Genomic DNA, 26,657 nt, shown 5'->3' with positions numbered 1-26,657 from the left:
GAAAGCTTGAAATTTGATCAAAATACCACTGTCAAGTTAAAATTCAGTTCCTTTAGTTCTAGAGTGAATTTTCACTTTCTGTTTGAAGTTTCTACAAGCCAAATAAAAGTTTTTTAACATATATTCCGGTTCTTACAAGGTTCGCCTAAAAAATTCTAAAAATTCCGATTTTTCCCGATTTTCGGGTAAAATTCGAAAAAATGGGGAAATCGGAATAATATACAGAAGAATTTTACTTGATAAAACAAAGTTGTGTTGTACGTTTCAAGTTCTAAGAATAATCCTAAGGAGAGTTATTATATTTTTTTGATTATAAGTATTTCATACAGATTTTTAGGGGTAGTTTCGAGTAATAGCCAATTTCAAAGCCCCTAAGAGGTATGGGACCAAAACATTTGGCACACAGGTGTCTAATACATAAATAGTGAAACTCAGTCAGTATCATAGCAATCAAACATAATATAAAGGAATTATTAAAAAAAACCGTTAGTGGAGAACCGCACCGAATAGTGTTAAGGGAAGACATTTTGGTGAGAAAAAAAATTCTAACTAATGGTTGTTCATGTTGCAACTTTTTGCAGGTGAATGTGTTTGTAACAAGAACAAAATCCATTGAAACTTACGATTTATTATTGTTCAAATATTCAAACTGAATAAAATATACCAGTAAATAACATTAAACCCTGAAATACAAGTTAATTTACTAACAATTCAGTACATCGTATTGTTATGTCGCTATATCAAATATTGGTTCTGTAAAATACACACTGTATTTCTTTGTATAGAGCAAATTTGTTTTTTTTGAAAAGATCTATTTTGTTATGTTAAACTACTGTATGCTCTTTCTCTCTCTGTTGGTGATAATAAATACATAACAATTAGCCACGAGTTTTAGAACAAAAAAGGGAGCAAGATATGGCAGCTCAAATGGTGCAATATCCAGACTTATAAAATTCAGAATTTAGAGTGATTCTTCAGACTTCAGACTTCAGACTAACAAATTCAGACTTGAGAGTGTCTATTTAGACTTCCGACTTCGCACAAATTCAGACTTTAGACTCATTGTTCAGACTTAGGGCGTGGGTCCTGGTGTTGTTTACTATTTTGCTTGATGAATATCTTTATCAAAATGGCGTACAATCAAAGCAACATGTTTTCACAGTGTATATGCAAGCACCAACAAAGAACTTCAAATATATGTAAAAGAACACACCAACTTATAAGCAACGCTACGTCACAGTTGAATCTACAATCATCAACAACAACAGAACTTTTTCACTCTCACAACAACAACACAGAATAGAAAGCAGGAGGGCACAATGGTGCTACAGAAGCTAGCACATTATCAGAACGTAAGTCTTTTCTAGTTTAGATAAGAGATAATGATCAAAAATAATCTCCTGATTACAACAAAAAATGCCTCTGATTTTTGAATCAACATTATTTGTATTAGAAAGGCTGAGTTATGTAGGCATATAAAGCTGGCTATTTTCTTTCAGCGTCCCCGCAAATTATGGGTGGCCCTATATCTGTTGTATTTTCCAATATATACATGAATAAGATGGAAAAAGATGTGGTTGATCTTGTAAAACCAGCTCTCTACAACCGCTATGTCGACGACACTTGTGCGAAACGTAAAAAAGATGTGCCCGATACTCTTTCTGAGTCTCTTAATAATTATCACCCAAACATAAAGCTGACAATGGAGATAGACCCCCCTCGTTTCCTGGATACTGAAATTATTCACTTTGGCAACGGTTTCAAAACGAAAGTTCATAGAAAAGAAAACAAACTATACACTGGGAATGGCTGTACCGAAACGCTACAAACGTAATTCGATTCCAGGTGACTTAAACAGAACCTATAAAATTTCTGATTATTTTCAAGAAGAAATTGAATACATTAAAGAAAGCTGGCTGGCATGGTTTTGTCTATAGTGTGATAAGAGATTTCAACAAAGATAAGGAAGAGTTTTTAAGAACAAAGAATTATTTCACCTTACCTTACTGCCAACAAAATGAAGAAGACGTAAATAGTTTTATTAATAACTTAAATCGTTGCACAAATGAGAATTTTCATTTTCATTGTGCTCTGGAGCACTAAGAAAATCCAGTCTCTCTTTCCGTTGAAAGACAAAATAAAGCACTTAGCATGCGTCATCTACGAAGGTACTTGTTCATGCGTTTTGAACTACATCGGTGAAACAGTACGAATTGCGCAAACACGATGGTCTGAACATAACAAAATGTCTTCGAAGTCCGAACCAGCTAATCATGTTGTCGCGAATGATGGACACTCTTTTTGTTGGAAAATTTTAAGTTGCGCTCCGAAAAACTGTTTAAGGCGGAGAATTTTGGAGGCATTCTATATAAAGTCGTTAAGTCCTGTTCTTAACGAACAAGTTGAATCTAAAAGATTATTACTTTTCCATAACGGCGTGACGTAAAAATATAATTTCTTATTACGACGTGAATTTATTTTTATTTTCTATTCTACTCATCTCATTATTCACAGTCCTTTGATTATAATGGCTTTATTGTATTAGCAGTAGCTATTACTTACCTGACGATGTAAAGTTTTATTCACGAAAAGCTTCGTGTAGTTTATTGTAAATTTTATATGTTCTTTTATATAATAATCCTACTATGGCAAAGAATACAATTTTATCCAATGAATTAGCAAGGCTGCACAATGCCTTCATGATAAAGAAAGTTGATAATCAAATTGTTGAGATCAAGGCAACTGATCAGCTTCCAAAAGGTGTGCCAAAACATGTCTATGATAAGATATTGAATTTGAGTCAAAGCCGAACCAATGAACTCACTTTTCAGTTACTTACCTCTAATGTAGATATACCGGATAAATTGATCAATTGCCAAATTGGAACTATTACTCACATTCAATGGCAAAACAACAACGTTAAAGCGGTTTATGTAAATTTTGATTCTGTAAATGCTGGTCATAATAAAAAACACAGCTGATCCAATGGCTGGAAGATTTGATGCTGTACCTGTTGAACGCATAACGGTAGATATAAAAACATATTCTAAAAAGGAAGCAGCACCTGTAATCAAACGCACACAATTTCCTTTTGCATTATCATGGGCATGCGCAGTACATAAAGTTAAAGGTCTCAGTTTTCACAAAGTTGTTGTGAGTTTTGATTTATTTAAACAAAAATCATTTAACAGTGGTCAGAAGTTGCTCTTAGCCATGTCACTGCTTTTAAAGGATTATTTTTAACTGGAACATTCAGCAACAAAGCAATTTCTGCTGATGAAAGAGTTAAAAATGAATACCTATATTTGCGGAAAAATCACAATCTTATAACAGACAATGAACATTTTGATAGAAGTAGTAAAGTATTATCTATGATGTTGTGCAACGTAAGATCTTTACGTAAACATGTTGCCGATATCATATTTGATGGACAAAAACCCTGGTTTAGAAAATCGGTAAACTTCAAAGGGCCAAAGATCAATTTTTTGCTGATGTTGAAAGTGCGCATTTTTAAGCTAACCGTGCACACTGATTCAAAAATGGCAGAGCGACAAGAGAAAACATTGCATATAGAAGAAACTTTTTACTATTTAGACGACAATTTTGATGAAATTTTAGAGTTTTTAGAAGAAAATGAAATACCAGAAGATGAAAGAATCTATCGCAGAAAATGTAAGTACTTTTTGTAATTTTTAAGAAAATGCAGTCTGAGTAAATAATCTTAGAATTTGTATGATTCTGAGTCTACAATTATTCTATTATATTATATTATTATAAAAAGAGTTTATATTTCGGTCCGCATGATATGTTTCGTAATTTTTCAAGGTACGCTACTTACATGTAATTATATCTTTCGCATGAAAATATCTTTCGCAGTTGTAAACTCGATCGTTTTTTTATCTACAGCTTAAAATTCTCATTGCGCTCCCTACCTTTTGTTATCACATTCAGCCACTCCCTTCTCTATTCTTTACTATTAACTTTCGCGGAGGGCAAATTAAATATCCCTACCCCTTTTCTCTTCGAATAGTATGACATCCAACTATAGAACAATTATCTCCTGGCATTTTATCGCATCTCGATACTTGAAAATCAATTTTTGTTCTAGTAAAAACAAATAAAAACACAGAAGTTAAAATTACCAGAAGCTTTTCGGTTTATATTTTCTTTTTATTTGTTTTTAATATTACCCTATAGCAAATGTTGATAATAAATTTTTGTTCTGATACACTGATTTATAGCACATCGCGATTTCGAAATGCAGTAGCTACATGTGGGAACAGGTTATAGTATTATTATTTCCGCACTTACTTAAGCATGATAATCTTGTGTCCTAGACACAAAAATGAATTTATTCAAGTTATTAAATTATATATGAGTCGAGAAAAATCGAAAATATTTTTCCCTTAACATGTTTTGCGATTATGCGAGAATAGCTGGACTTTACGTTTTAATTTTTTTGTAAAATTATAAGACATAACTCGCTTCATTATAACGAAAACATTTTATTTGTTAAAAAACACGTCTATATCATAAAAAGTAATAATTTTTTTTAGCTAGAACATTCTGATTTGAGAGTTCTTGTTCCAAATAAAATAGCATTACATTAACGGTCTTTCTGTATAATTAAAATAAACAATTGAACTATAACAAAGGCAAAACTTTTCTTTTTCACCTTTTCCATTACTATGAAATATGAAGACATTACATTGCGCATTGATTGTGAAAAAGTGAAAACACGCAACTGAGTATTTAAAAACACAGGAGATTATTTTCTGCATAAAAATGAATTAAAATAAGTTGACAAAGTATTTTAAAAATTCTAAGGATGATACTAACAAAACTACTACAAATCAAACATCCATCAACGTACATAATGTAAACGAAGTATCAGAGACAAAAATTGAAATAACTACCGATAAACCTTTCCATCCTCCTGCTACTTATCCATTTCCTAAGAAAAAATATGGCACTAGAGAACGAAGCTTCCAAGCACATTGGACTAAAGATTTTCCTTGGTTACACTATGCTGAAAAGTAAGCGTCTTTTTATTTTTTCATATTATAAATTAAACGGACTATCATTTCAATCATTAATTTTATATTTTTGATAATGCATCCAACTAAATATCTTTTTTATTGTTTTAGCGCACATGCTGTGGTGTGTTTCTATTGCCATACTCAAGAAAAGCGTGGAAACTTGAAGGATCAAACAAACAAGGACACAGCCTTCACCTTAAAAGGATTTTCAAATTGGAAGAATGCTCTTGATAGTTTCCGAGGTCATCAAAGCTCATCATGCCACAAAACCGCTTCCTCGTAGCACTTGGTTCTACCACACTGTGCAGACGTTGGCGAGTTGATGGACAACATTCTCACCGACGAGAGACAGGTTGAACGAAAGTACCTCCTTGATGTCATTAGATGTTTACGCTACCTTGGCCGACAAGGCATTGCTCTTCAAGGAGACGATAACAATGACAACTTCACCCAACTTCTTTATCTCCTCGGAAGTAGAGATTCAAGCGTAATGGATCATATCAATGGAAAAATTGGACATAAGTACAATCACCATGATGTGCAAAATGAACTCTTGAATTTGATGGCTTCTCAAGCATTGCGGAAAAAGTTAGATACCGTTCGAGAGCGCAGGTTTTATTCTATGATGGCAGATGAGAGCACTGATGTAAGTAATGCCGAACAACTTTCGTTTTGTGTACGATCAGCGAATGACGATTTAAATGTGAATGAAGATTTTTTGGGCTTTTGACAATACTCGAAGCGCAACTATCGTCAAGGCCATCAAAGATATTTTGCTGAGGTGCTCATTGAACCTATCTGATTGTCGAGGCCAAACCTATGACGGGGCAAGCAACATAATGGGGCCATTATCAAAGAGGAGCAGCCAAAAGCCATCGCGACCCATTGCCAAGGACATTCCTTAAGCCTTGCTGTCAAATCGATGACTAAAGAGTGTCAGATCCTCCGAGATACAATGGGAACTGCTGGTGAAATTTGTGTTTTAGTGAAGTATTCACCGAAACGGGAGAACATGTTTGGTAAGCTGACTGCAAATGTTGAAGGAACCCTAGGAACTGATAAACATGCAGGAAAGCTGGATAAGCTGAGTACAACAAGGTGGACAATTCGGGCGAACTGTTTCAAGAAGATCATCGAAAACTACGAACCACTGATGGCGTTGTGGAACGAGAGTGTAAATGAGAAGCTAGACGCTGAAACGAAGTCGAGGATTAATGGGTGTAAAAAGCAGATGGAGTCATTTTCATTCTATTTTGGTCTGAATATAGGACGCAAGCTTTATGCTCACACAGATAATCTGTCCATAACACTTCAGAAAGAAAAAATGTCAGCAATCAGCGGTAAAGAATTGGAGCCGAAGAAGAAATGAAGACCGTTAATGCAAGTTTCTGTGATGACTTTGACGATCAATCGTTGTTGTGTGAATTAGAGTTGCTACCAACTATCTTTCGTGAATCCAGTCCTGTCAACTTCAGCGATGTGGTAGATGTTGTACAGTCGTTATCAACCGAAAAACGAAAATTGATAAAAAATGTAGTCATCATCATACGATTGGTTTTAACAATGGGAGCTACATCCGCTACTCCGGAACGATCATTTTCTACGATGAGACGGTTGAAAACCTGGATACGTTCTAGCATGAATCAGAAAAGGTTCAACGATTTGTCATTGTTGAACGTACACAAGGAAATCTTAGATACGATTTCTTTAATAGATATTGCCAATGAGTTTGTAAGGGCTCATCCATCTAGGCAAAATGTTTTTGGTATTTTTACAGAAAGCGATTTGTAACGTTTTTATTACTTTTTATGAAAAATGTAAAATAGATTTTTATTGATATTCTGTGAGAAAAAATTATTATTCCTCTGCAAAGAGTTTATTTTGACATACATTTCTGCTGTAGCTTATAGCTAAAGATGCTTGTTTTAGCCAATCTGAAGGGTCTTTATAGTAAAAATTTTCTCGGCCCGTCGGCGCCAACCAAGGTGCCGCCTCCTTAGTCACTATATTATGTGGTCCGACCACTTTACAAATCGCGCCGCGGTCGCTGCTTTAATGATTACTATTCTAAACTTCTTATGAAACTTTGATTAATATGCGCAATGTGAAATTGAGTTGTGCACGTCTTCCAAAAACATCTTTAGGTATTATCACCTGCCATAACAAGATAATTGGCCATGTTTGTAAATATGTTTTGTTTTTATACGACGTGACCTTAAGTTGAAAAAAACTTGTATAGCTACGGCGGTAGTAAATATATCTCGAAAGAAGACATCTCTTTTACCACATGTTGTTGAGAAATTACAAACAGACGAATATCGTGTAGGTTAGTCTGTCGAAAAACTAACTGAAAATTGACGATTTCAACGAAAAAGACACAATTTTAAATGATGAATAAAAAACGAAGGCATTATTTAATCTTTTTTTTTGTATAGAAATTAAGAAACTTTCCAAAAAAATTTAATAGTTGTCTGTTCGCATTTTATAAAAGAAACATGTACACAACGTTTCGCACTTAAAAAGACGATATTTTTTGTGTTCCTGTGAAAATGTTTAAACTAAAAGAAATAAAGAAAGTTCATATATTGTTTTCCCCCCTTTAAATTCGTTGGAACTCTTTATTTCACGCAAGATTTCATTAAAAGTAAAATTCAATAACGTCGTTTGCATCATGCTCTAACACAGTAGTTAGGACGCTTGGAAATTCCCTGATTATTTTCTTGATTAACCTACTGTTACACGCCACAAGCAGATAATTTCATCAAACGCGCATTGTTATATACTTCCTCATTCATTACGTACGTTTGGACAGTTCTCTGTTATCAAACCGTCCAAGGAGTTAACGCTATTAAATGTGAATCTCCCTGGTAACGGAAAAACTGTAGAACTTGTACCATATAAATACCGCGAACGATACCTTTTGCCAGAGACATGTTTGTGCTCTTTTTGTTGCCGTGTTTACTGGTGAGTCTAATGTGGCACCCAGTGATACCAGTCTGGATTAGCCACATAAATTCTTGAGTTGTGGAGTATGTAGAACTACGTTATTGTTATAACTATCTAAAGTTGATAATGAAGTGACAAAACAGTTAGCTGTTGTCATAAAACTTGTGTAATGACGAGTGGTTAGTGATTATACAGATTCTGAAGATTCTGCATGGTATCAAAAACTTCACTTCTTACAAGGATTCTCTTAAAAAAAATACAATGACAATAAACAGGAGTCGCAAAGACGCACCATATTTCAAAACAATAATAAACAATGCATAAAGACAAATAGTCAATTAGCATTTGAAAAAATACCTTAACCCTATGCGGTATTATAACGAAAGCTTGAAATTTAAACAAAATACCACTGTCAAGTTAAAATTCAGTTCCTTTAGTTCTAGAGTGAATTTTCACTTTCTGTTTGAAGTTTCTACAAGCCAAATAAAAGTTTTTTAACATATATTCCGGTTCTTACAAGGTTCGCCTAAAAAATTCTAAAAATTCCGATTTTTCCCGATTTTCGGGTAAAATTCGAAAAAATGGGGAAATCGGAATAATGTACAGAAGAATTTTACTTGATGAAACAAAGTTGTGCTGTAAGTTTCAAGTTCTAAGAATAATCCTAAAGAGAGTTATTATATTTTTTTGATTATAAGTATTTCATACAGATTTTTAGGGGTAGTTTCGAGTAATAGCCAATTTCAAAGCCCCTAAGAGGTATGGGACCAAAACATTTGGCACACAGGTGTCTAATACATAAATAGTGAAACTCAGTCAGTATCATAGCAATCAAACATAACATAAAGGAATTATTAAAAAAAACCGTTAGTGGAGAACCGCACCGAATAGTGTTAAGGGAAGACATTTTGGTGAGAAAAAAAATTCTGACTAATGGTTGTTCATGTTGCAACTTTTTGCAGGTGAATGTGTTTGTAACAAGAACAAAATCCATGGAAACTTAGGATTTATTATTGTTCAAATATTCAAACTGAATAAAATATACCAGTAAATAACATTAAACCCTGAAATACAAGTTAATTTACTAACAATTCAGTACATCGTATTGTTATGTCGCTATATCAAATATTGGTTCTGTAAAATACACACTGTATTTCTTTGTATAGAGCAAATTTGTTTTTTTTGAAAAGATCTATTTTGTTATGTTGAACTACTGTATGCTCTTCCTCTCTCTGTTTGTGATAATAAATACATAACAATTGGCCACGAGTTTTATAACAAAAAAGGGAGCAAGATATGGCGGCTCAAATGGTGCAATATCCAGACTTATAAAACTCAGACTTTAGGGTGATTCTTCAGACTTCAGACTTTACAGAATTTCAGACTTCAGACTAACAAATTCAAACTTCAGAGTGTCTATTCAGACTTCAGACTTCGCACAAATTCAGACTTTAAACTCATTGTTTAGACTTAGGGCGTGGGTCCTGGTGTTGTTTACTATTTTGCTTGATGAATAACTTTATCAAAATGGCGGCCAATCAAAGCAACATGTTTTCACAGTGTATATGCCAGCACCAACAAAGAACTTCAAATATATGTGGAAGAACACAACAACTTATAAGCAACGCTACGTCACAGTTGAATCTACAATCATCAACAACAACAGAACTTTTTCACTCTCACAACAACAACACAGAATAGAAAGCAGGAGGGCACAATGGTGCTACAGAAGCTAGCACATTATCAGAACGTAAGTCTTTTCTAGTTTAGATAAGAGATAATGATCAAAAATAATCTGCTAATTACAGGAAAAAATTTGAAGCGAAGTATATACCATCTGTGTGTGCCTCTGATTTTTGAATCAACATTATTTGTATTAGAAAGGCTGAGTTATGTAGGCATATAAAGCTGGCTATTTTCTTTCAGCGTCCCCGCCAATTCAATTTTCTAAAAGAGTTAAAAAGGCAAAAAGATTACCTAATCATCATTATCGACTAAAAAATAAAGTAAACCTACAAAATTAGCGAAGCCTAAGATCTCGTAATTCTCGTTGCTCATTTGGATGAAGAGGAGCACAAATCTGATAAAAGTTGATTACGAGAGGAAATAATATTAGCAAACGTTTACTTGGATGTTAATCCAGAAGATAATGAAATGGCTATTCAAGAAAAATCGAGAAAGTTATTTAGATAAAAGTTTCCATTGACAACACCAAACAGTGAAGAACAAGCTACTAGAGATAATACTGAGGTTTTAACTGGCCATTGTAGTGCTCTTGATACTGATAGCATGATGCCCCGTTGCTCTAAAGACTCATAAGCTGCTGAACCTCAAGAAAATTGCAATTCTTATAGTACTGAGGATTTTTCTTCTACAAATGAGTTTGAAGAATTGGTAAATGATTTGTTTAATGCTGAAGAAAAAGATGACGTGAATAATAATCATTGCAGCAGCCTTAATGAATCACTAAGTAAATTGCAAAATAAATTTTACATGATTGTCCAAAGCGTTTGACAGTAGAAGCTGAATACATTTTAACTGACGCTTTGGCATATTATAAACACCATGACTTTGATGCTTATTATACACTACGTGTAAAAAAATAAGCAGGAGTAGATGCAGATGGTGTTAAGAGAGAATTTTATTCCGATATATTTCGTGCCTTTGAAGATGGTGCAGAAGGGCTTTCACCTTTGTTTATTGATCAAAACGCAGTCGCAGTTATATGCTATAATCCAGTAATTGCAGGCAGTGATTTATTAGAAACAGCTGGCAAAATTGTTGCACATTCCATTGTTCAAACTGGCATTGGTATAGGAAACCTTTCCAGAGCAATTGACCAGTACTTGGTGTGAGACATTCATGGTGCAATGTACCAAATAACCATGCACAAGATTATCTTTTAAAAGTAAGAAGATAAAGAATTCTAAAAGTGTTTTCTATGTCCATATACTTATATGAATACTTTGAAATTTAGTTGAAAAATATGGAATTCTCTGTATTATTATAAGAGATATATATTATATATACATAAGGGTTATTAAATAAAATTTTTGATTTTTCAGGATAAGAATCGAATCCTCCCTACTCAAGACATTATGGTTCATTTCCTATTTAACAAACCAAAAGTGATGTTGGATGAATTTAAACGAGGTTTGGAGACATGAGAAACAGAAATGAGAAAATACCCAGACTTTTACAGTAGACTGTTCATTGCACAAGAGATATCATCAGAGTGAGTAATTGGAATGCTTTAATTTCCTGAACTGAGTAAACCATTAATAATGTTACTCGATTGAAATCTCTGGCTAAAACATGTGATTTTGGCGAAAATGCAACAAGCGAAGTCCGTGATTAATTTATATTTACATGTCGCTCATCCGCCTAAAAGAAAAGGTTTTTTAAGCAAGAAAATCTCACACTTGAAAAATTGAAAGAGATTAGTAGAACGGAAGAACTGTCAAAAACACAAGCTATCGAAATAACTGACTCAACACCAAAGGAAAATACGTCAATAACACTACTTTAACGTCAATATCGTATATTAGATTATTGAAACCATTGCAGTGCACCTTTGCTTTGAAAACTTTGAGGCCAAATAACTTCGAAACGAGGTGGTGACGTCAATGATTTTTCACTGCGTGGGTAAATAGGGACCATCTATGACCAATTTGGGTAATTTTTCCAAACCTGGGTCCCCGAATCCGTTTCGGAATGGACAGGTTGATGACGTCATCAAAAATCATTTAAACCACCATATCTCCGTAACCGTTTGTCAAAAGTACATGATCCGATACATTTTCTTGATCAGCTTTTAAAGACCTATACGTTAAAGGCAACAGGTATTCAAATTTCTAAAACAGAAATTTGGGGGGTTTGACTGGCCATTGCTGACATCAGCAAAATTTTTAAACCCTTATATCTCCTTTTCTTTATTTTGATGAGCATTTCAAGCTCTGCACATTGGAAGCAACGTGTAAACAAATTTCAAAAAAATATTTTTGTATATGCTATGCTGACGACAGCAAAACACCTTAAAGAATATTTTTTTCCTTCTGAGTTGATTTTTTCACCGGCCTTATCGACTAGTACTATATATATTACTAGGTATAAGAAGGAAATTAATATTCTTAAAAACATATCTAAGTATTTGTTTCTTTGACTGGCTTTATACACAATAATGTTGTATATGCAAAACTTAGAAGAATATAGCTAGCTAGCTATAGTTTAAAAACGTTCGAAGTTTCTTTTGAAAAAAAAAAGTTTTTTATAAATGGAAAATATATATAGCTAGCTAAATCAGATTAGTTCAAATTAATTTGAGATGTTGTTTTTGTCTCAAGTACTAAACTTTTTCAACATCATTAGCTTGACTTTCTAAGTTACAAAAGTCTAAAATTAACAGCTCGTTTTGTATGTCGAAACAGTCTCGAAAACGATCATCTTTTACAATCAGTTTTGTGGCAGATTTTGTGCAATCTAACGCAAAAGAATACTAGCTAAAATGCTTTTCTAATTAAGCTACTCTTTTGTACAGAGGTAGGACCCACAACTATTTAGCTAAGTAATTTGCAGTAATCTAAGAACTACACGAAGAGTTTATAGCTAGCTAACTATCTATATATATAATTCTGTCTAAAGCTAGCTAGCTATAGCCAAGTTAGGAAAGTTCAAATATACAGAATAAATAAAAAATAATGACCAACCTTGGTTTTTCTGTGTAATCACAAATACCTTGATAGCCAAATATACAACCAACCACTTCTGTCAACACAAAAACAACACAAAAATACATTTTTAAAAATGACGGCACCTTCCTGTCTTCTTCACAATTTGAAACGACAAAAAACACGTCAGATAGCAAAACGCGTTAGAAGATTATGATAAAACGCGGTATACTCGTGCTTTTCCCGAAATATTTGGAGACTGTCCGTAAGTTGCCCGAGTAGAAAGAGTGAAAACTATCCAATAGACGCTCTTCATATTTTTGCAGAAAATGAACCAGCAAGACTGCACAATGCGTCATGATACTGAAAGTTATTAATCAAATTGTTGAGATCAAGGCCATTGATCAGGTTCCAAAAGGTGTGCCAAAACATGTCTATGACGAAATATTGAATTTGAGCTAAAGCCAAACTAATGAACTCACTTTTCAGTTACATACCTCTAATGTTGATATACCGGATAAATTGATCAATGGCCAAATTGGAACTATTACTCACAGTCAATGGCAAAACAACAACGTTAAAGCGGTTTATGTAAATTTTGATTCTGTAAATGCTGGTCATAATAAAAAACACAGCTGATCCAATGGCTGGAAGATTTGATGCTGTACCTGTTGAACGCAACACAGTAGATGTAAAAACATATTCTAAAAAGGAAGCAGCATCTGTAATCAAACGCACACAATTTCCTTTTGCATTATCATGGGCATGCGCAGTACATAAAGTTAAAGGTCTCAGTTTAAACAAAGTTGTTGTGAGTTTTGATTTATTTAAACAAAAATCATTTAACAGTGGTCAGAAGTTGCTCTTAGCCATGTCCCTGCTTTTAAAGGATTATTTTTAACTGGAACATTCAGCAACAAAGCAATTTCTGCTGATGAAAGAGTTAAAAATGAATACCTATATTTGCGGGAAAATCACAATCTTATAACAGACAATGAACATTTTGATGGAAGTAGTAAAGTATTATCTATGATGTTGTGCAACGTAAGATCTTTACGTAAACATGTTGCCGATATCATATTTGATGGACAAAAACCCTGGTTTAGAAAATCGGTAAACTTCAAAGGGCCAAAGATCAATTTTTTGCTGATGTTGAAAGTGCGCATTTTTAAGCTAACCGTGCACGCTGATTCAAAAATGGCAGAGCGACAAGAGAAAACATTGCATATAGAAGAAACTTTTTACTATTTAGACGACAATTTTGATGAAATTTTAGAGTTTTTAGAAGAAAATGAAATACCAGAAGATGAAAGAATCTATCGCAGAAAATGTAAGTACTTTTTGTAATTTTTAAGAAAATGCATTATCATAAATTCACGCTTAGCAAGCTAGCTAGCAAAACTTTATCTGACTTCTGTTAATAAAACTGTAGTTTTTAAAAAGATCCAGCTAATTTCTTATTCATTTATAGATTGAACCAGGTTCGTTTATGTGCGGAATTTGAGAAAAACGTTGCAAGAGTAAAGGTAGGTTGAAACTACAGCAGTAAATAATGAAAAAGTCGGTTTGTCAATCATAACTGTTCAGAGATTTTCTTGTATTGTAGCTGATTCCTGCAAAAAGAATTTAGACAGCCTCTATCCTGAGGCTATTGAGTCTGAGTAAATAATCTTAGAATTTGTATGATTCTGAGTCTACAATTATTCTATTATATTATATTATTATAAAAAGAGTTTATATTTCGGTCCGCATGATATGTTTCGTAATTTTTCAAGGTACGCTACTTACATGTAATTATATCTTTCGCATGAAAGTATCTTTCGCAGTTGTTAACTCGATCGTTTTTTTATCTACAGCTTAAAATTCTCATTGCGCTCCCTACCTTTTGTTATCACATTCAGCCACTCCCTTCTCTATTCTTTACTATTAACTTTCGCGGAGGGCAAATTAAATATCCCTACCCCTTTTCTCTTCGAATAGTATGACATCCAACTATAGAACAATTATCTCCTGGCATTTTATCGCATCTCGATACTTGAAAATCAATTTTTGTTCTAGTAAAAACAAATAAAAACACAGAAGTTAAAATTACCAGAAGCTTTTCGGTTTATATTTTCTTTTTATTTGTTTTTACTATTACCCTATAGCAAATGTTGGTAACAAATTTTTGTTCTGACACACTGATTTATAGCACATCGCGATTTCGAAATGCAGTAGCTACATGTGGGAATAGGTTATAGTATTATTATTTCCGCACTTACTTAAGCATGATAATCTTGTTTCCTAGACACAAAAATGAATTTATTCACGTTATTAAATTATATATATGAACAGTCGAGAAAAATCGAAAACATTTTTCCCTTAACATTTTTTGTAATTATGCGAGAATAGCTGGACTTTACGTTTTAATTTTTTTGTAACATTATAACACATAACTCTTTTCATTATACGAAAACATTTTATTTGTTAAAAAATACTTCTATATCATAAAAATAATAACTTTAATGATATACTATTCTCAACTTCTTATGAAACTTTGCTTAATATGCGCAATGTGATATTGAGTTGTGCACGGTCAGAAAAAAGAACAATAGAATAACGTTCTGAATAAGATATGAATGAGAAACTCGAAATTTCTAAACCAGGGTTTTTGTCTATCAACTATGCCTATATCAAGGCAGATCTTCGTTTTCTAGAAAAGGACCTTATTCTCCGCACAGTAACTCAATTAACAGACAATGAACAGACTGATGTATCCATTGAAAATTTACAATCCTGTGCAATAACAGTTCTCATAAGTACTCCAGCATTGCAGCATATTGCAACATTGATTGCAACTTAGAAAAAGAGTTTCAAGTAAATGGTGCATCAATTTTCAAGATTACCACAAATATTATTGATATCAATGTATTACTTTTATACAGAAAATCTGATTGTGAAATAAGAACATTCTATGAGTTTGTCCAATATCTTAGTATTGCTAATGAAATTGATTTCATCATGGGAGACTTCAACCTCAAACCTAATTCACAACTGGATCACATTTTAGGTGAATATAACCAATTAGTTACAGAGCCAACACACATAGCTGGATCGATTTTAGACCATGTTTATGTAAATAAATCTTTTTTTAAAATATGATGTGCAAGTGTTTGTCAAAAGTGTATTTTTTACAGATCACGAGGCTATTGATATTAGGATTGGGCAGAAAATAAACAAATAAAGGCAGTTTTGAGCAAAAAGTTAAGTTAAGAATATTGTTTTCTTTTTATTTCTTTTAATAAAGTTATGCAGGGTGGTGGGTTGCTAGGGAAGGAAGTCCCTGAATACTAGTCTGAATACTGAATTCAATTAAATGTGAACCGTTAATGAAACTGAAATAAATTGTTTCAATTGATTATGCCAATTATCCTCATCCACATGTCTCCCTGATATGTTAATGTTTTATGTGACTGTCTTTTCTTCTCTAGTTGTTAAAATGAGTGTCAACACAAAAATCCCAGTAAAAACTATAAAGAGAGATACAAAAGTATCGGAACTAGAAAAACCAACAACACCGGTAAACAGACAATCTGCCATCTCCTGGTGCTTGGTCGCCATCTCCAGCAAAAAGGACGCTGTTTATTTCATCACCAACAGCTCCACAAGCAGTCATAGAGAAAATAATTTACAAAGAGGTGGCAAGCCACCGCAATGATGAACTCAACCAGTTAGGTCTTTGGAAATAAGCTAGAGGTTGTACTCCTCTAGAGAAAATGCCTCTAAAAGCACAATTAATTAAAAAAAAAGACACAACACATTTGAAAAGATGAACAGAACTTTAACTAAGGTCAGGTAGGTTTCGATCCATATTTCTGTACCTAAGTACCCTGGATGTCTAGCTGGGTCACCTCGAAGAGGTCCGCGGAAGGTCATCAGCAGAAACTAGACATCCCTATCTTCCTAAAGTAAACTTTGACCACTTTCTGTTCAACTGTGCTATTCTTTGTTTTTAACTCAGGTAATAACTGGAGTCGTAACTCTCCAAAGACAAGATCATGTGTGATCAAACCCCCCTGCTAATATTTTTTTTTAACTGGGGTAATAAGTGGAGTCGTCACTCTCCAAAGACAAGACCTAGTTTGATCAAACCCCCTTGCTAACTTAATTTTTATTTGATTTTGTTTTATTTTTGACTGGGGTAATAAGTGGAGTCGTCACTGTCCAAAGACAAGACTGAGTGTAGTCAAGTCCCCTTGCTGACTCGTTAAAATATTCTTACCTCAGCTCTTCTAAAAAGAAAACATATGACTCGTGACTGTTAATAAGGCGGTTATCACAGAAAATTACTGCTCTATCATTGCAATGTATCCACCTGTGAATATATATATATATATATATATATATATATATATATATATATATATATATATATATATATATATATATATATATATATATATATATATATATATATATATATATATATATATATATATATATATATATATATATATATATATATATATATATATATATATATATATATATATATATATATATATATATATATATATATATATATATATATATATATATATATATATATTAAAATCTGGGCGTAGTTGTGTTATTGCAATGTATGGTGGAACAACTAAAACGGAATCTAAATCTGACAGTATTTTTCAATCGGAAGCAAGGTGAAGAAGGCCTGGACACTTTGTATGACCGGCCGGAATAAAATTAATTTTGTTGCACTTGAAAACCTTATATGATACCAAAAACTCTTTTAATGCCTTAACCAAAACTATTAAAACCGAGTCATGACGGTATGTGTATCTACCCTGTGTAAGGGAGGTCTTACATGCACCCAATATGTGAGAGATATTTGAGGATGGTTTCTTGCACAGAATGCAACTTTGTCTTTCTCAATTCCCCATCTCACAAGATTGGTTGGAGAGGGAAGGGTGTCGTAGGTTGCCCCTATACAAAAGGAAGTTAGATATTGTGGCAGTGAAAGAATTGTTCTCCAAGATAAATCATTTTTCACATAAGAGCACTATTTTGTGCAATTGCCTTGCAAATGCAACTGTACAGCTCTGGCATGGTAGATATTTTCATTTTTTTCAATGATATTGAAAACAAGCTTTCGGTAAGTATAAGTGCCTTTCGGTGGTATATTTTTGTGGTCTAAGAGCCCTAAGCCAGCTCGACCAGTCTGATGCAAACCTAAAATCCTTTTGAAATTGAGATGACTATCCGCCGAAAGAACTGCCTCACTAATTTTCCAATTTCCAGCTTTTAAATCTGGTACGCACTTAGACACACAAGGGTCGACAGAATCTCTTAGTAACAGATGCCCACTGATTTTGGCAGATTTGAGAACAGATGCAAGACTTTTCAGGGGAAGAGGACAAGGCGATGTCGAGGAATATAAGGAAATGTTGGAAATTGAATGATGCAGTTTTAAAGGGAAACTAAGGTCAAAAATTTTTTTTTCATAAAAACGTTTATTATACTATTTAAAAAAGATACCTTAAATTTTTTTTCAAAAAAAATGTATTTTTATGAGGATTTTAGTGTAAAAAGGTTATTATTTACATCTCCGTTAGAGTACATAAAAAACTCTACGATGGAGAGCAATGACGTATGATCCGCGAGTGAGTAAGTAAAACCATACTATAAGGTTCGCCTGATTTGATGTATGAAGACATAAAAGATGAATTTTACTTCTTAACTATAATTGTACATTTTGTCTTTACTACTCAAAATGCCAAGTTGCCTGGCATATGGATGTTCGCAAACCACTGGGAGAGTAACTACTAAAAAAAGTTTTTTCATGATCCCAAAGCCAGTGAATACAACTGAGAACTTTCGCGCAGCACAATGGTTGCATAATATTGGTACTGGATTGAATGTAGAAACATTTCCATTTGGGAAAAATAAAGTTGTATGTGAAGACCACTTCCATCCTGACTGCATAAAAGATGATTTAAAAGGACGTCTAACGGGGATACCATCGAAACGGAAAGAGCTACTTTGTGGAGCAGTTCCAACTATTTTTAAACACGAAACTTACGAATCTATTAACATGGATGGCACTACCGTATTAAAACGTGATTCATCTTTAAAAAGAAAAATGCAGGAAGAATGCCTACATGTGAGTTACAAAAATCATGTTTTTTAATTTCAACCTTTTCTGGTACAACTCTTTTAGCGAACATATTTAATTAGATAGCCTGGTTTCTATATTGTTATTAAAATATAAATGTGTTTCGTAATTTTTTTTAAGTAGTGAAAACAAGTGGAAATTTTATAAAAATTTCCATGAAAAATTCTTAATAAAATTTGGAAAAATGCACGAATGGTATTACTTTTTATTATCATATGTTATTTTTGTTATCAATGTTAATGAAAACCAGGTTAAGTTTTCATGCGCACCTGGCTGGACTTCGAAGAAAAATATAAGGGTTGATCTACACTTCATTTTTTTATTCTAGACCGTAAAGAAGTTACTTAGTGAAAACAAAGAAACCACACTTTCACAGACATTACCGACATCATCATGCGTCACGGAAAATTCAAGTACAAACCAACTTGGGCTAACAATTGATCTTTGTTCTAATGAAAATGAGGTAAGAATATAAATCCTGGAAACAAGGTTGGTGACATTGAAAGATGTATCCAAGTGTAATTTTTTTTTTATTTTAGTCTATTGAACAGCGTTTCAAAGACATTGGAATTCAGTGTTGTATTAGAAACGCCGTTTCAAATGTTGCAGCTCAAACAGGATGTGAAGAAAGAAATGATTTTAGCGCCCAATTCCCAGAGATATATTCACCAGATACCTGTCAACTGGACCCCACTTACAAATTAAATGTTAAAGCTACGTCAACTCCCAAAAAGAACATTTTTGAAGTAAATAATGTAAACATTTTGGAAACTACCACAGATATATCTATCACTTCTCTATCGCTTACAGCAGACAGTAGTCAGTTAGAAGACGCCATTGGGGAGGATAAAGAATATGTGCCTGGTAATTGCTCAACTGAAGACGACATGGAGGAGGATAAAATAGATCTTATAAAAGCAAAAAAGTTTGTAGTTTACGAAAGCATGTTGGAACAACTATTTAGTTTTGTTCGATGTCCTGAATGCAACTCCTCAGTCACCGTTGAAAAAAGCCATGTCGGCACAAGTATGCATTGTAAATTCACATGTTTGCTGCACACTCATGTCTTCAAATGGAATACCCAGCCTCTACTCGGGAAACTACCAGCATTTAATTTGCTATTGTCTGCGACAATTTTCTTTTCTGGTGAAACATATGATAGGATACGAAAGCCATTAGAATTTGCTGGAATGAATTTCATCAATCACACAACATTTTATTCTATACAGAGAACACTTGTTATTCCAACTGTCAACAAACAATTCCAAGAATGCATCAAAGAAGCGCGTCTTGAATCAAATGGTACGGACAACGCCATTCTTGGTGATGGAAGATTTGATTCACCTGGTAAATCAGCAAAATATTGTACTTATTCGTGCCAGTCTCCTACAACAAAAAAAATCATTGCCACCTCAACTATACAAGTTTCTAAAGGAAAAGGTTCGGCACCACTCTTGAAAAAAATAAAAAAGTAAAACGATTTTCTAAGTAGATTTGATTTGTTTGTTATACACTTTTTTTTATAAGAACAAGGAAATTTGGCTTGTATATTTTCTGTATATTTTCCATCTTTTTCTGGGAAACTTTCACGAATTTTTTTCACAACGCATGCCGGTATAACAACTCTACATCCTTTTCCCAGTGTTTCATAGTAATGCACCCAAGCCGTATATTGTCTGTATGCTGAAAAGCGTAGTTGTCTAAAAAGAATATAATATGTTTTGTTGTTGTGGAACCTAGGCCTTACAAAATGTTGTATATATATTTTTAAATATTCTTTGACTCACATTCAGTAAACGAACTTTTATGTAGATAAAGAACGCATTTTTTTTTCGCATATGAAGTAATATTTTATATTTGTTTTGAAAGGTAGAATAATAAGCTTACTTGTTTTGAAAAGATTTTATATCCTTGAAATTATTTTGATATCTGCGATGTCTAATGCTTGCTGTCTCTAATACGTGCGATTTAAACAAAGAATAATAAAATCTTTATGCAAGGTAATACATGTATTCTCTTCCAGCTTTTCTCCCAGTAAAGTTGTAAACTCCAAACAACACTTGCATTCTTCAACAGTCATTAACTCGTGTATATCACATTTTTTACACTTACACCAATGTAAGTTTTCTAACCTGCTTGAGTCTAAATCCTCATCTTCGTCGTCGTCTGAAATATCATTCGCAGTTTTTGATGAACAAATGTTTTTCAACTGACTTTCAGTATATTCAGGTTCGTTATCATAACACCCTTTGCAAATACTTTCATCTGTTTCAGAACTATATACTTCGCTATGTTCACTAGCACAACTACTTTCTTCGCTGCTATCCATGTCTAAGTGATTTTGAGTCTCGCGGCTCATACGTCATAATTCTGTATGGTTCACGAGGAACCGTGAATGGAGTACACGGTTAATTTCAGAAAACCTTAGAACTTTAATGGGCTAAAACAGCCTAAATAATGAAAATTAAGAGTTAATTTTTTTTCAATGGTTTATTTAGATGTTATACAACGTTCTTAATTTTTTTTTAACAACATTTTTTTTTGACCTTAGTTTCCCTTTAACAATTTCCTAATGAAAACAGAAAATCTTTACTCTAGTTTTGTGAAATTAGATAGAGAAACTTCATAAATTAATTTGTAAAAAGGGAGAATTGTGTTTTTAGAGGCATTTTCTCTAGAGGAGTACAACCTCTAGCTTATTTCCAAAGACCAGGTTGAGTTCATCATTGCGGTGGCTTGCCACCTCTTTGTAAATTATTTTCTTATTTATTTGCTCATTTTGTTTTGTGTGTGTATGTATGTGTGTTGTTTTTCTGTTATTTTTCTGTTACATGTAACATCACACTCCCTATTGTCAGTCACCAGTTATAAGTGAAGTATTCAGCAATAGACAGATAGTACTGTCACGCAAGGGGTCAATAGGTAGAGTCGTAGGATGGCATGAAAAACATGCCTGCTTAGCCCGCGTAAAAGTTGGCAGCCCCAACCCAATTGTTATCTGTCGCTCCGACAAAGCTTAGGCCGGCCCGTGGGATTTTTATGGTCTACAACAGAGTTACATTTTTTAAACAATAATACCCCCAACGAGATAGACCCTGACCGTATTAGGACTACCCCTCCGGATATCGATTTCGTTATTACTAACTCCTTTGTCCTTCCTGCTACCTGTGATTCTTCGTTACTCCCTTCCACTAAGCATTGGACATTGAAATCGTGTAAAGTTGTTTTGCAAGATGTGCTAGCTGTTGATTCCACTGAAAAGTCTCGGCTGCTGAAAGCTAACCCGGATAACTCCCACAGTGTTCTTTCTCAGCAATCAACAGAACCTGACCATCTTAGCACTATGAAATGAAAACAAACTATTGCTTGGCCGAAGTCAATTGACACAAAATTGTGGAATTCCCTTGATGATGCAGTTTTCCACAATCTTCTAGGCTCTTACCCATTGTCAAAAAAGTGGAGCTGTTGGAATCAACAATTTACTACCATGCGTCTTACCTGTTTGGTGTAAGGTCACTTTCCCAGCACAATCTATCAGGTTTGAACAGGAGAGCTTTACGCAGCATCAGAACAATCTACACCGAACTCTTAAGAGCACATCTGACCCAGTTGAGAAAAGCAACATGCAAAACCTTTTAGATGATATAATGGCCAAGTTAAGGTTACTTCGCGGAGGTGAGCGGAAAAGGAAAAAACGTTGGAAAATCTCGAATGCACGCAGGGCTTTCTCTAAGAATCCTTATCAGGCTGGGAAAAATATTTTAGATCCTAAATGTTCAATAAAACTTGAAGTTGCCCAGGACGAAATGGATTCACACAAACATTCAACCTTGAACGATCCTTCACGCCATATACCTCTTTCAGGTCTTACATACTGAAAAATTCCCCCTAGAAAATACAATTTTGCAAATTTCATTCTATTGTCATTCTATTAAACCAGGTCCCTTTCTTTTCACAGATTGTGCCGGTTACATCATTCATGTGACTAAATTAAGTACTGCGAAGTCTGGTAATCAATACTTCAATGTAAAGCTGAAAACCAATGTGGATGATTACACAACGATTCGTGTCATGTCAAATTCAAACACAGGTATCACACCGAAATTCATTATTGCCAAAAAGTCCCTTGGCGTGCCACTGACATTTACAAAGATATCAGCAATGGAAACTGGAAACTTTCAATTCCAATAGAGGCAGAAAATTTTTTGAAGCTTTTTGCAATGTTAATTTCAAAATGGACGATGTGGTAGATACACCTACAAAGAATATGAAAGAACTAGTCGTTAACCCGTGGAACAATCCACGGGAATTAGCTGACGTAATTATTTCGCGCATCTGTTAATAAAAATATTTAGTCCATCTGTTAATGAAAATATTTCGCGCATCTGTTAATGAAAATATTTCGCGCATCTGTTATGAAATTATTTCGCGCATCTGTTATGAAATTACTCTGCAGTAGTCATGGTCTCTGGAAATATACACGGACGCAGTGTAAACTACACTTTTTTATTTTTTATAGTATAGTTTATCGGAAGTAGTGTTACGCTGCTTTCTCGTAAAATTCATATATTTAACAATAATTTGTGCATTTTTACGGCCTGAGTTTGATGTAAAAAAGAGGCTCCTCCCTGCAAATAGCTTTTAAAAAACTAAGTTTGACATTTTCTTACACTTTTTGTTCAGTTTAAAAAACAATAAGTTTCAGCAAAAAAATAAGCACATCCAGGTTTATTGTTGTCATTAAAAATATAAATGGTTTGAAGATGAAACAAAATTTACAAAATAAATTTCACATTCATGTTTAGAACAAATAAAAAATCACTTACAAAATCTACAATTTATTGTTCTCCCATTACTAAACACTTGTTTCTGTTAATTTCCTTAAAAAGGCGCGAATAATTAAAACATTTTCAATGAAATAGACAACGCAAAGTAATTGTCCGCAACTTTGGCCGTAGTTACTACGCAAAAGACAAATTAAAATAAAATTTTAAAATAGCGTAGCAAAAAGATCAAAGGGCTATGCGCAATTTCGTGCGCGGTTAACACAAGTCGCTTTGGATGCACGAACGGACAGACGGAATACGGCTATTATTATAGAGAAAAAGTGTTCAAGACTTCATTGTTACAGGATGTGTGAAATGGATCAATGAAAAACAAGAAAAATCTACTTTGAACTTTCCGAGAAAAATTATTCTGCGTGAATGCGTGCTCATGGATACCACAGATACCATCTGCTTAACAGTCTGGGATAATTTCATAAACCAAATTAAAGAAAAATTATGGTACCAATTCCCATTGCTAGCAATTAAAAATTATCATGGTCTGAAACTATCCATGACTCATTCCACAACAATAGAAGAAGTCAAAGATAGCGTTAATTTGAATTGGGATGATGTTAATGTGTCCAACTTTCTTCAGCATGAACAGCTGAAGAAAAAAAAAAGATTCCATTTTGTGCTGCCCCGATATTTTAAAGATATCGGTTTCACTGTACGTACTATGCACCAAAGATAGTTGCAATAACTAAGTAGATGTGGTCCCTGGAGAAAAATTTGCAATTTAAGTGCAGCAGAAAAATGCTTCTGAGATCATGTCCTACTGGTTTTCAAGGGACAATTGAACTCGCAAAAGATGATAAACAGGTGACACTTACCATTACACCTGACCGTTATTTTGATTGTTCAGTCGTGGAGAAATACATCAATAATACCGACAAGCTAGAAGAGGACGTTCTGCTTCTAGAAAATGTGAATTTTACTTAAAACATTAAACTTGACCTTGTAAATATAATAAATCATGGCAAAGACTAAGTAAATTGGTATTTATTCACGAAAAGAACCTGTTTATTATTTACTCAGAGTGATAACATTTTCTTGCTCAAGTCATCTGTTAACAATACTACGTACATAGCTATTTAGGTTTCTTTCTATTTTGTTTATAACTTATTAGAGTGAACACATTTTCTTGCTCAAGTCTTCTATTAAAACTACGTAATTCTTACTCGAGTCTTTTGTTAAAACTACGAACGTAGGTAAGGTTTCTCTCTATTTTGTTTATATTTATTACAGTGAAAATATTTTCTTGACTCTTCTGTTAAAACAAACCTGTTAATTTTAATTATCGATCTTGCGTTACCTTAATTCATGTTACTTTTCCCTGATCTGCAACGGAAATCCAGTGTAATATCGAGTGTGTTAAGTACAATATTTGATTCTGCTCAATAAATTTACAGCTTACCACACTATCCTAAAAATTTCTGATTTCGGCAAATTTTTTTAGAAATGGAAATTTGGTTGTTTGTACAAAAGGTGTTTTTGCGAAATTAAACCCTGCTAAAATTAAGTATGTCAGAGTCCGCTTATTGAAACACAGATGCGATAGACTAATTTTCAACGCTGCTACCGTTTCTTGCCACGTGGCTATATTTGAATTTAACATGCACCAACAATCTCATGTTGTCCATAGATTGCCAGTGCACATGCCAAATAACCATTTTGTTTATTTTCAGCAAGGACAGGCTGAAGAAGTTCTGGACAGAGCTGCAGATCAGGCTACAAAATTAATAGCTTGGTTTGTGTTAAATGCAGAGAATCATGATACTCGCCAATATATGTATCCAGACATTCTTCTTTGTTTTGTTTTCAATAAAAACAAAGTTTGGAAATCAAGACAAGGCGGTCATGGTAGAATTATGTCCAGAATGTATAGTGCAAGTCCTCGCGCAGGTGAGCTTTTTTATTTACGAATATTGCTGTTGCATAAATCTGGTGCAACTTCTTTTAAAGACTTACAGACTGTCATTCGCAAAGTTGCTGAAACATTTCGTGACGCCTGTTTATTGCGTGGTCTCCCGCAAGATGATACTGAACGGAACAAAACTTTGCAGGAAGCTGTTAACTTTCAGCTGCTTCGACAATGAAACAATGAATTTGCACAACCATGCAGAAATGCTTTTTGACAAGGTGGATAATAACAACTTCAATAGTTTTTTGAAACTTTTTATTTCAGTAATTTTCATGTGTTGTCTCAGCTGTAATATCAATCTTGCATCTTTGAAATTAATGTTATTGTTATCTGGTGACGTTGAAAGCAATCCTGGACCCTTTAATAACAACGATATTGACTTCCAAATATCGCTACAGGAATCTTATGCCACCCATCTTCTAAATCAGCCAAATTCTGCTGATCATATAGTTGCTTATGCTAGAAGTATTGGTCTGTCAAATATAACATATCGAGAATTGACAATAGGGGATGGCAACTGCTTTTATAGAGCAGTAGTACAACAACTTAATCGTCCTGAGATCAGACAAATTGTCTCCCCTGAACTACACTTTCAAAATCACCTCCAACTACGAGCAGCCGTGGTCAAATTTGTTCGCAAAAATAGTAACTTAAGCATTTTTCAAAATAACAGAGACTTTTTATCAATAAGTCCTGAAGAGTGGGAACGCGACTTACAAATTCAGTCAAGGTCTACTGTTGATGTTGTAGAAATTTTTATACGAGCTGCTTCAATAATGCTGGGTGTCAACATTTTAATAACATCTGATACCAGTACTGCAATGCACCCATATACCCTTATTAGTCCTACTCATGATGAAACACATAATATTGCTGGTGAACAACAAATGGCACATCTATTGACTGATGGTACCACTGCTGGTGCTTTTATTTTGCTTGGAAGGGTTAATGAAAATCACTACCAATCCTTGGTCTTTGATGACAATGTGAGCAATCCTTCTGTTCCATCATCCACGCCACTTAGTCCATCTAAAAAAATTCCTCGTTTATCATCGAAATATCCTGAAAATATAACCAATCAAAAACCTGGTGAAAAGAAAGTTACTA

At 33.8% G+C, this 26,657-nt stretch overlaps 3 protein-coding genes across 3 annotated transcripts; 2 read left to right on the top strand and 1 right to left on the bottom strand.

The window, feature by feature from the left end:
- The first annotated feature begins 17,429 nt into the window (after positions 1-17,429).
- On the top strand, positions 17,430-20,595 carry LOC130614472 (uncharacterized). The gene is made up of 3 exons (XM_057435900.1): positions 17,430-18,791; positions 19,132-19,266; positions 19,343-20,595. The coding sequence occupies exons 1-3, from the start codon at positions 18,402-18,404 to the stop codon at positions 20,276-20,278; spliced, it is 1,461 nt and encodes a 486-aa protein (XP_057291883.1). The 5' UTR covers positions 17,430-18,401; the 3' UTR covers positions 20,279-20,595.
- On the bottom strand, positions 20,358-21,275 carry LOC130614473 (uncharacterized). The gene is made up of 2 exons (XM_057435901.1): positions 20,691-21,275; positions 20,358-20,503 (listed from the first exon to the last, which is right to left on the bottom strand). The coding sequence occupies exon 1, from the start codon at positions 21,160-21,162 to the stop codon at positions 20,758-20,760; it is 405 nt and encodes a 134-aa protein (XP_057291884.1). The 5' UTR covers positions 21,163-21,275; the 3' UTR covers positions 20,358-20,503; positions 20,691-20,757.
- A 3,327-nt stretch (positions 21,276-24,602) lies between these two features.
- LOC130613570 (uncharacterized) lies at positions 24,603-25,725 on the top strand. The gene is made up of 2 exons (XM_057434895.1): positions 24,603-24,616; positions 25,086-25,725. Exons 1-2 carry the CDS (start codon positions 24,603-24,605, stop codon positions 25,723-25,725), a joined length of 654 nt encoding a protein of 217 aa, XP_057290878.1.
- Positions 25,726-26,657: the final 932 nt, after the last annotated feature.

The sequence above is a fragment of the Hydractinia symbiolongicarpus genome, chromosome 11 (genome assembly GCF_029227915.1).
Source record: "Hydractinia symbiolongicarpus strain clone_291-10 chromosome 11, HSymV2.1, whole genome shotgun sequence".
Lineage (NCBI taxonomy): Eukaryota > Metazoa > Cnidaria > Hydrozoa > Anthoathecata > Hydractiniidae > Hydractinia > Hydractinia symbiolongicarpus.
This window is presented reverse-complemented; position numbering and strand designations above follow the sequence as displayed.

What these genes read in the sequence shown, in the direction of transcription:
- LOC130614472 (XM_057435900.1), top strand. Translation starts at nt 18,402, where the DNA reads ATGCCAAGTTGCCTGGCATATGGATGTTCGCAAACCACTGGGAGAGTA. An exon ending in TGCAGGAAGAATGCCTACAT is followed by an intron (nt 18,792 to 19,131) that starts GTGAGTTACAAA and finishes TTTTTATTCTAG; the next exon opens with ACCGTAAAGAAGTTACTTAG. An exon ending in TTTGTTCTAATGAAAATGAG is followed by an intron (nt 19,267 to 19,342) that starts GTAAGAATATAA and finishes TTTTTATTTTAG; the next exon opens with TCTATTGAACAGCGTTTCAA.
- LOC130614473 (XM_057435901.1), bottom strand. Translation starts at nt 21,162, where the DNA reads ATGAGCCGCGAGACTCAAAATCACTTAGACATGGATAGCAGCGAAGAA.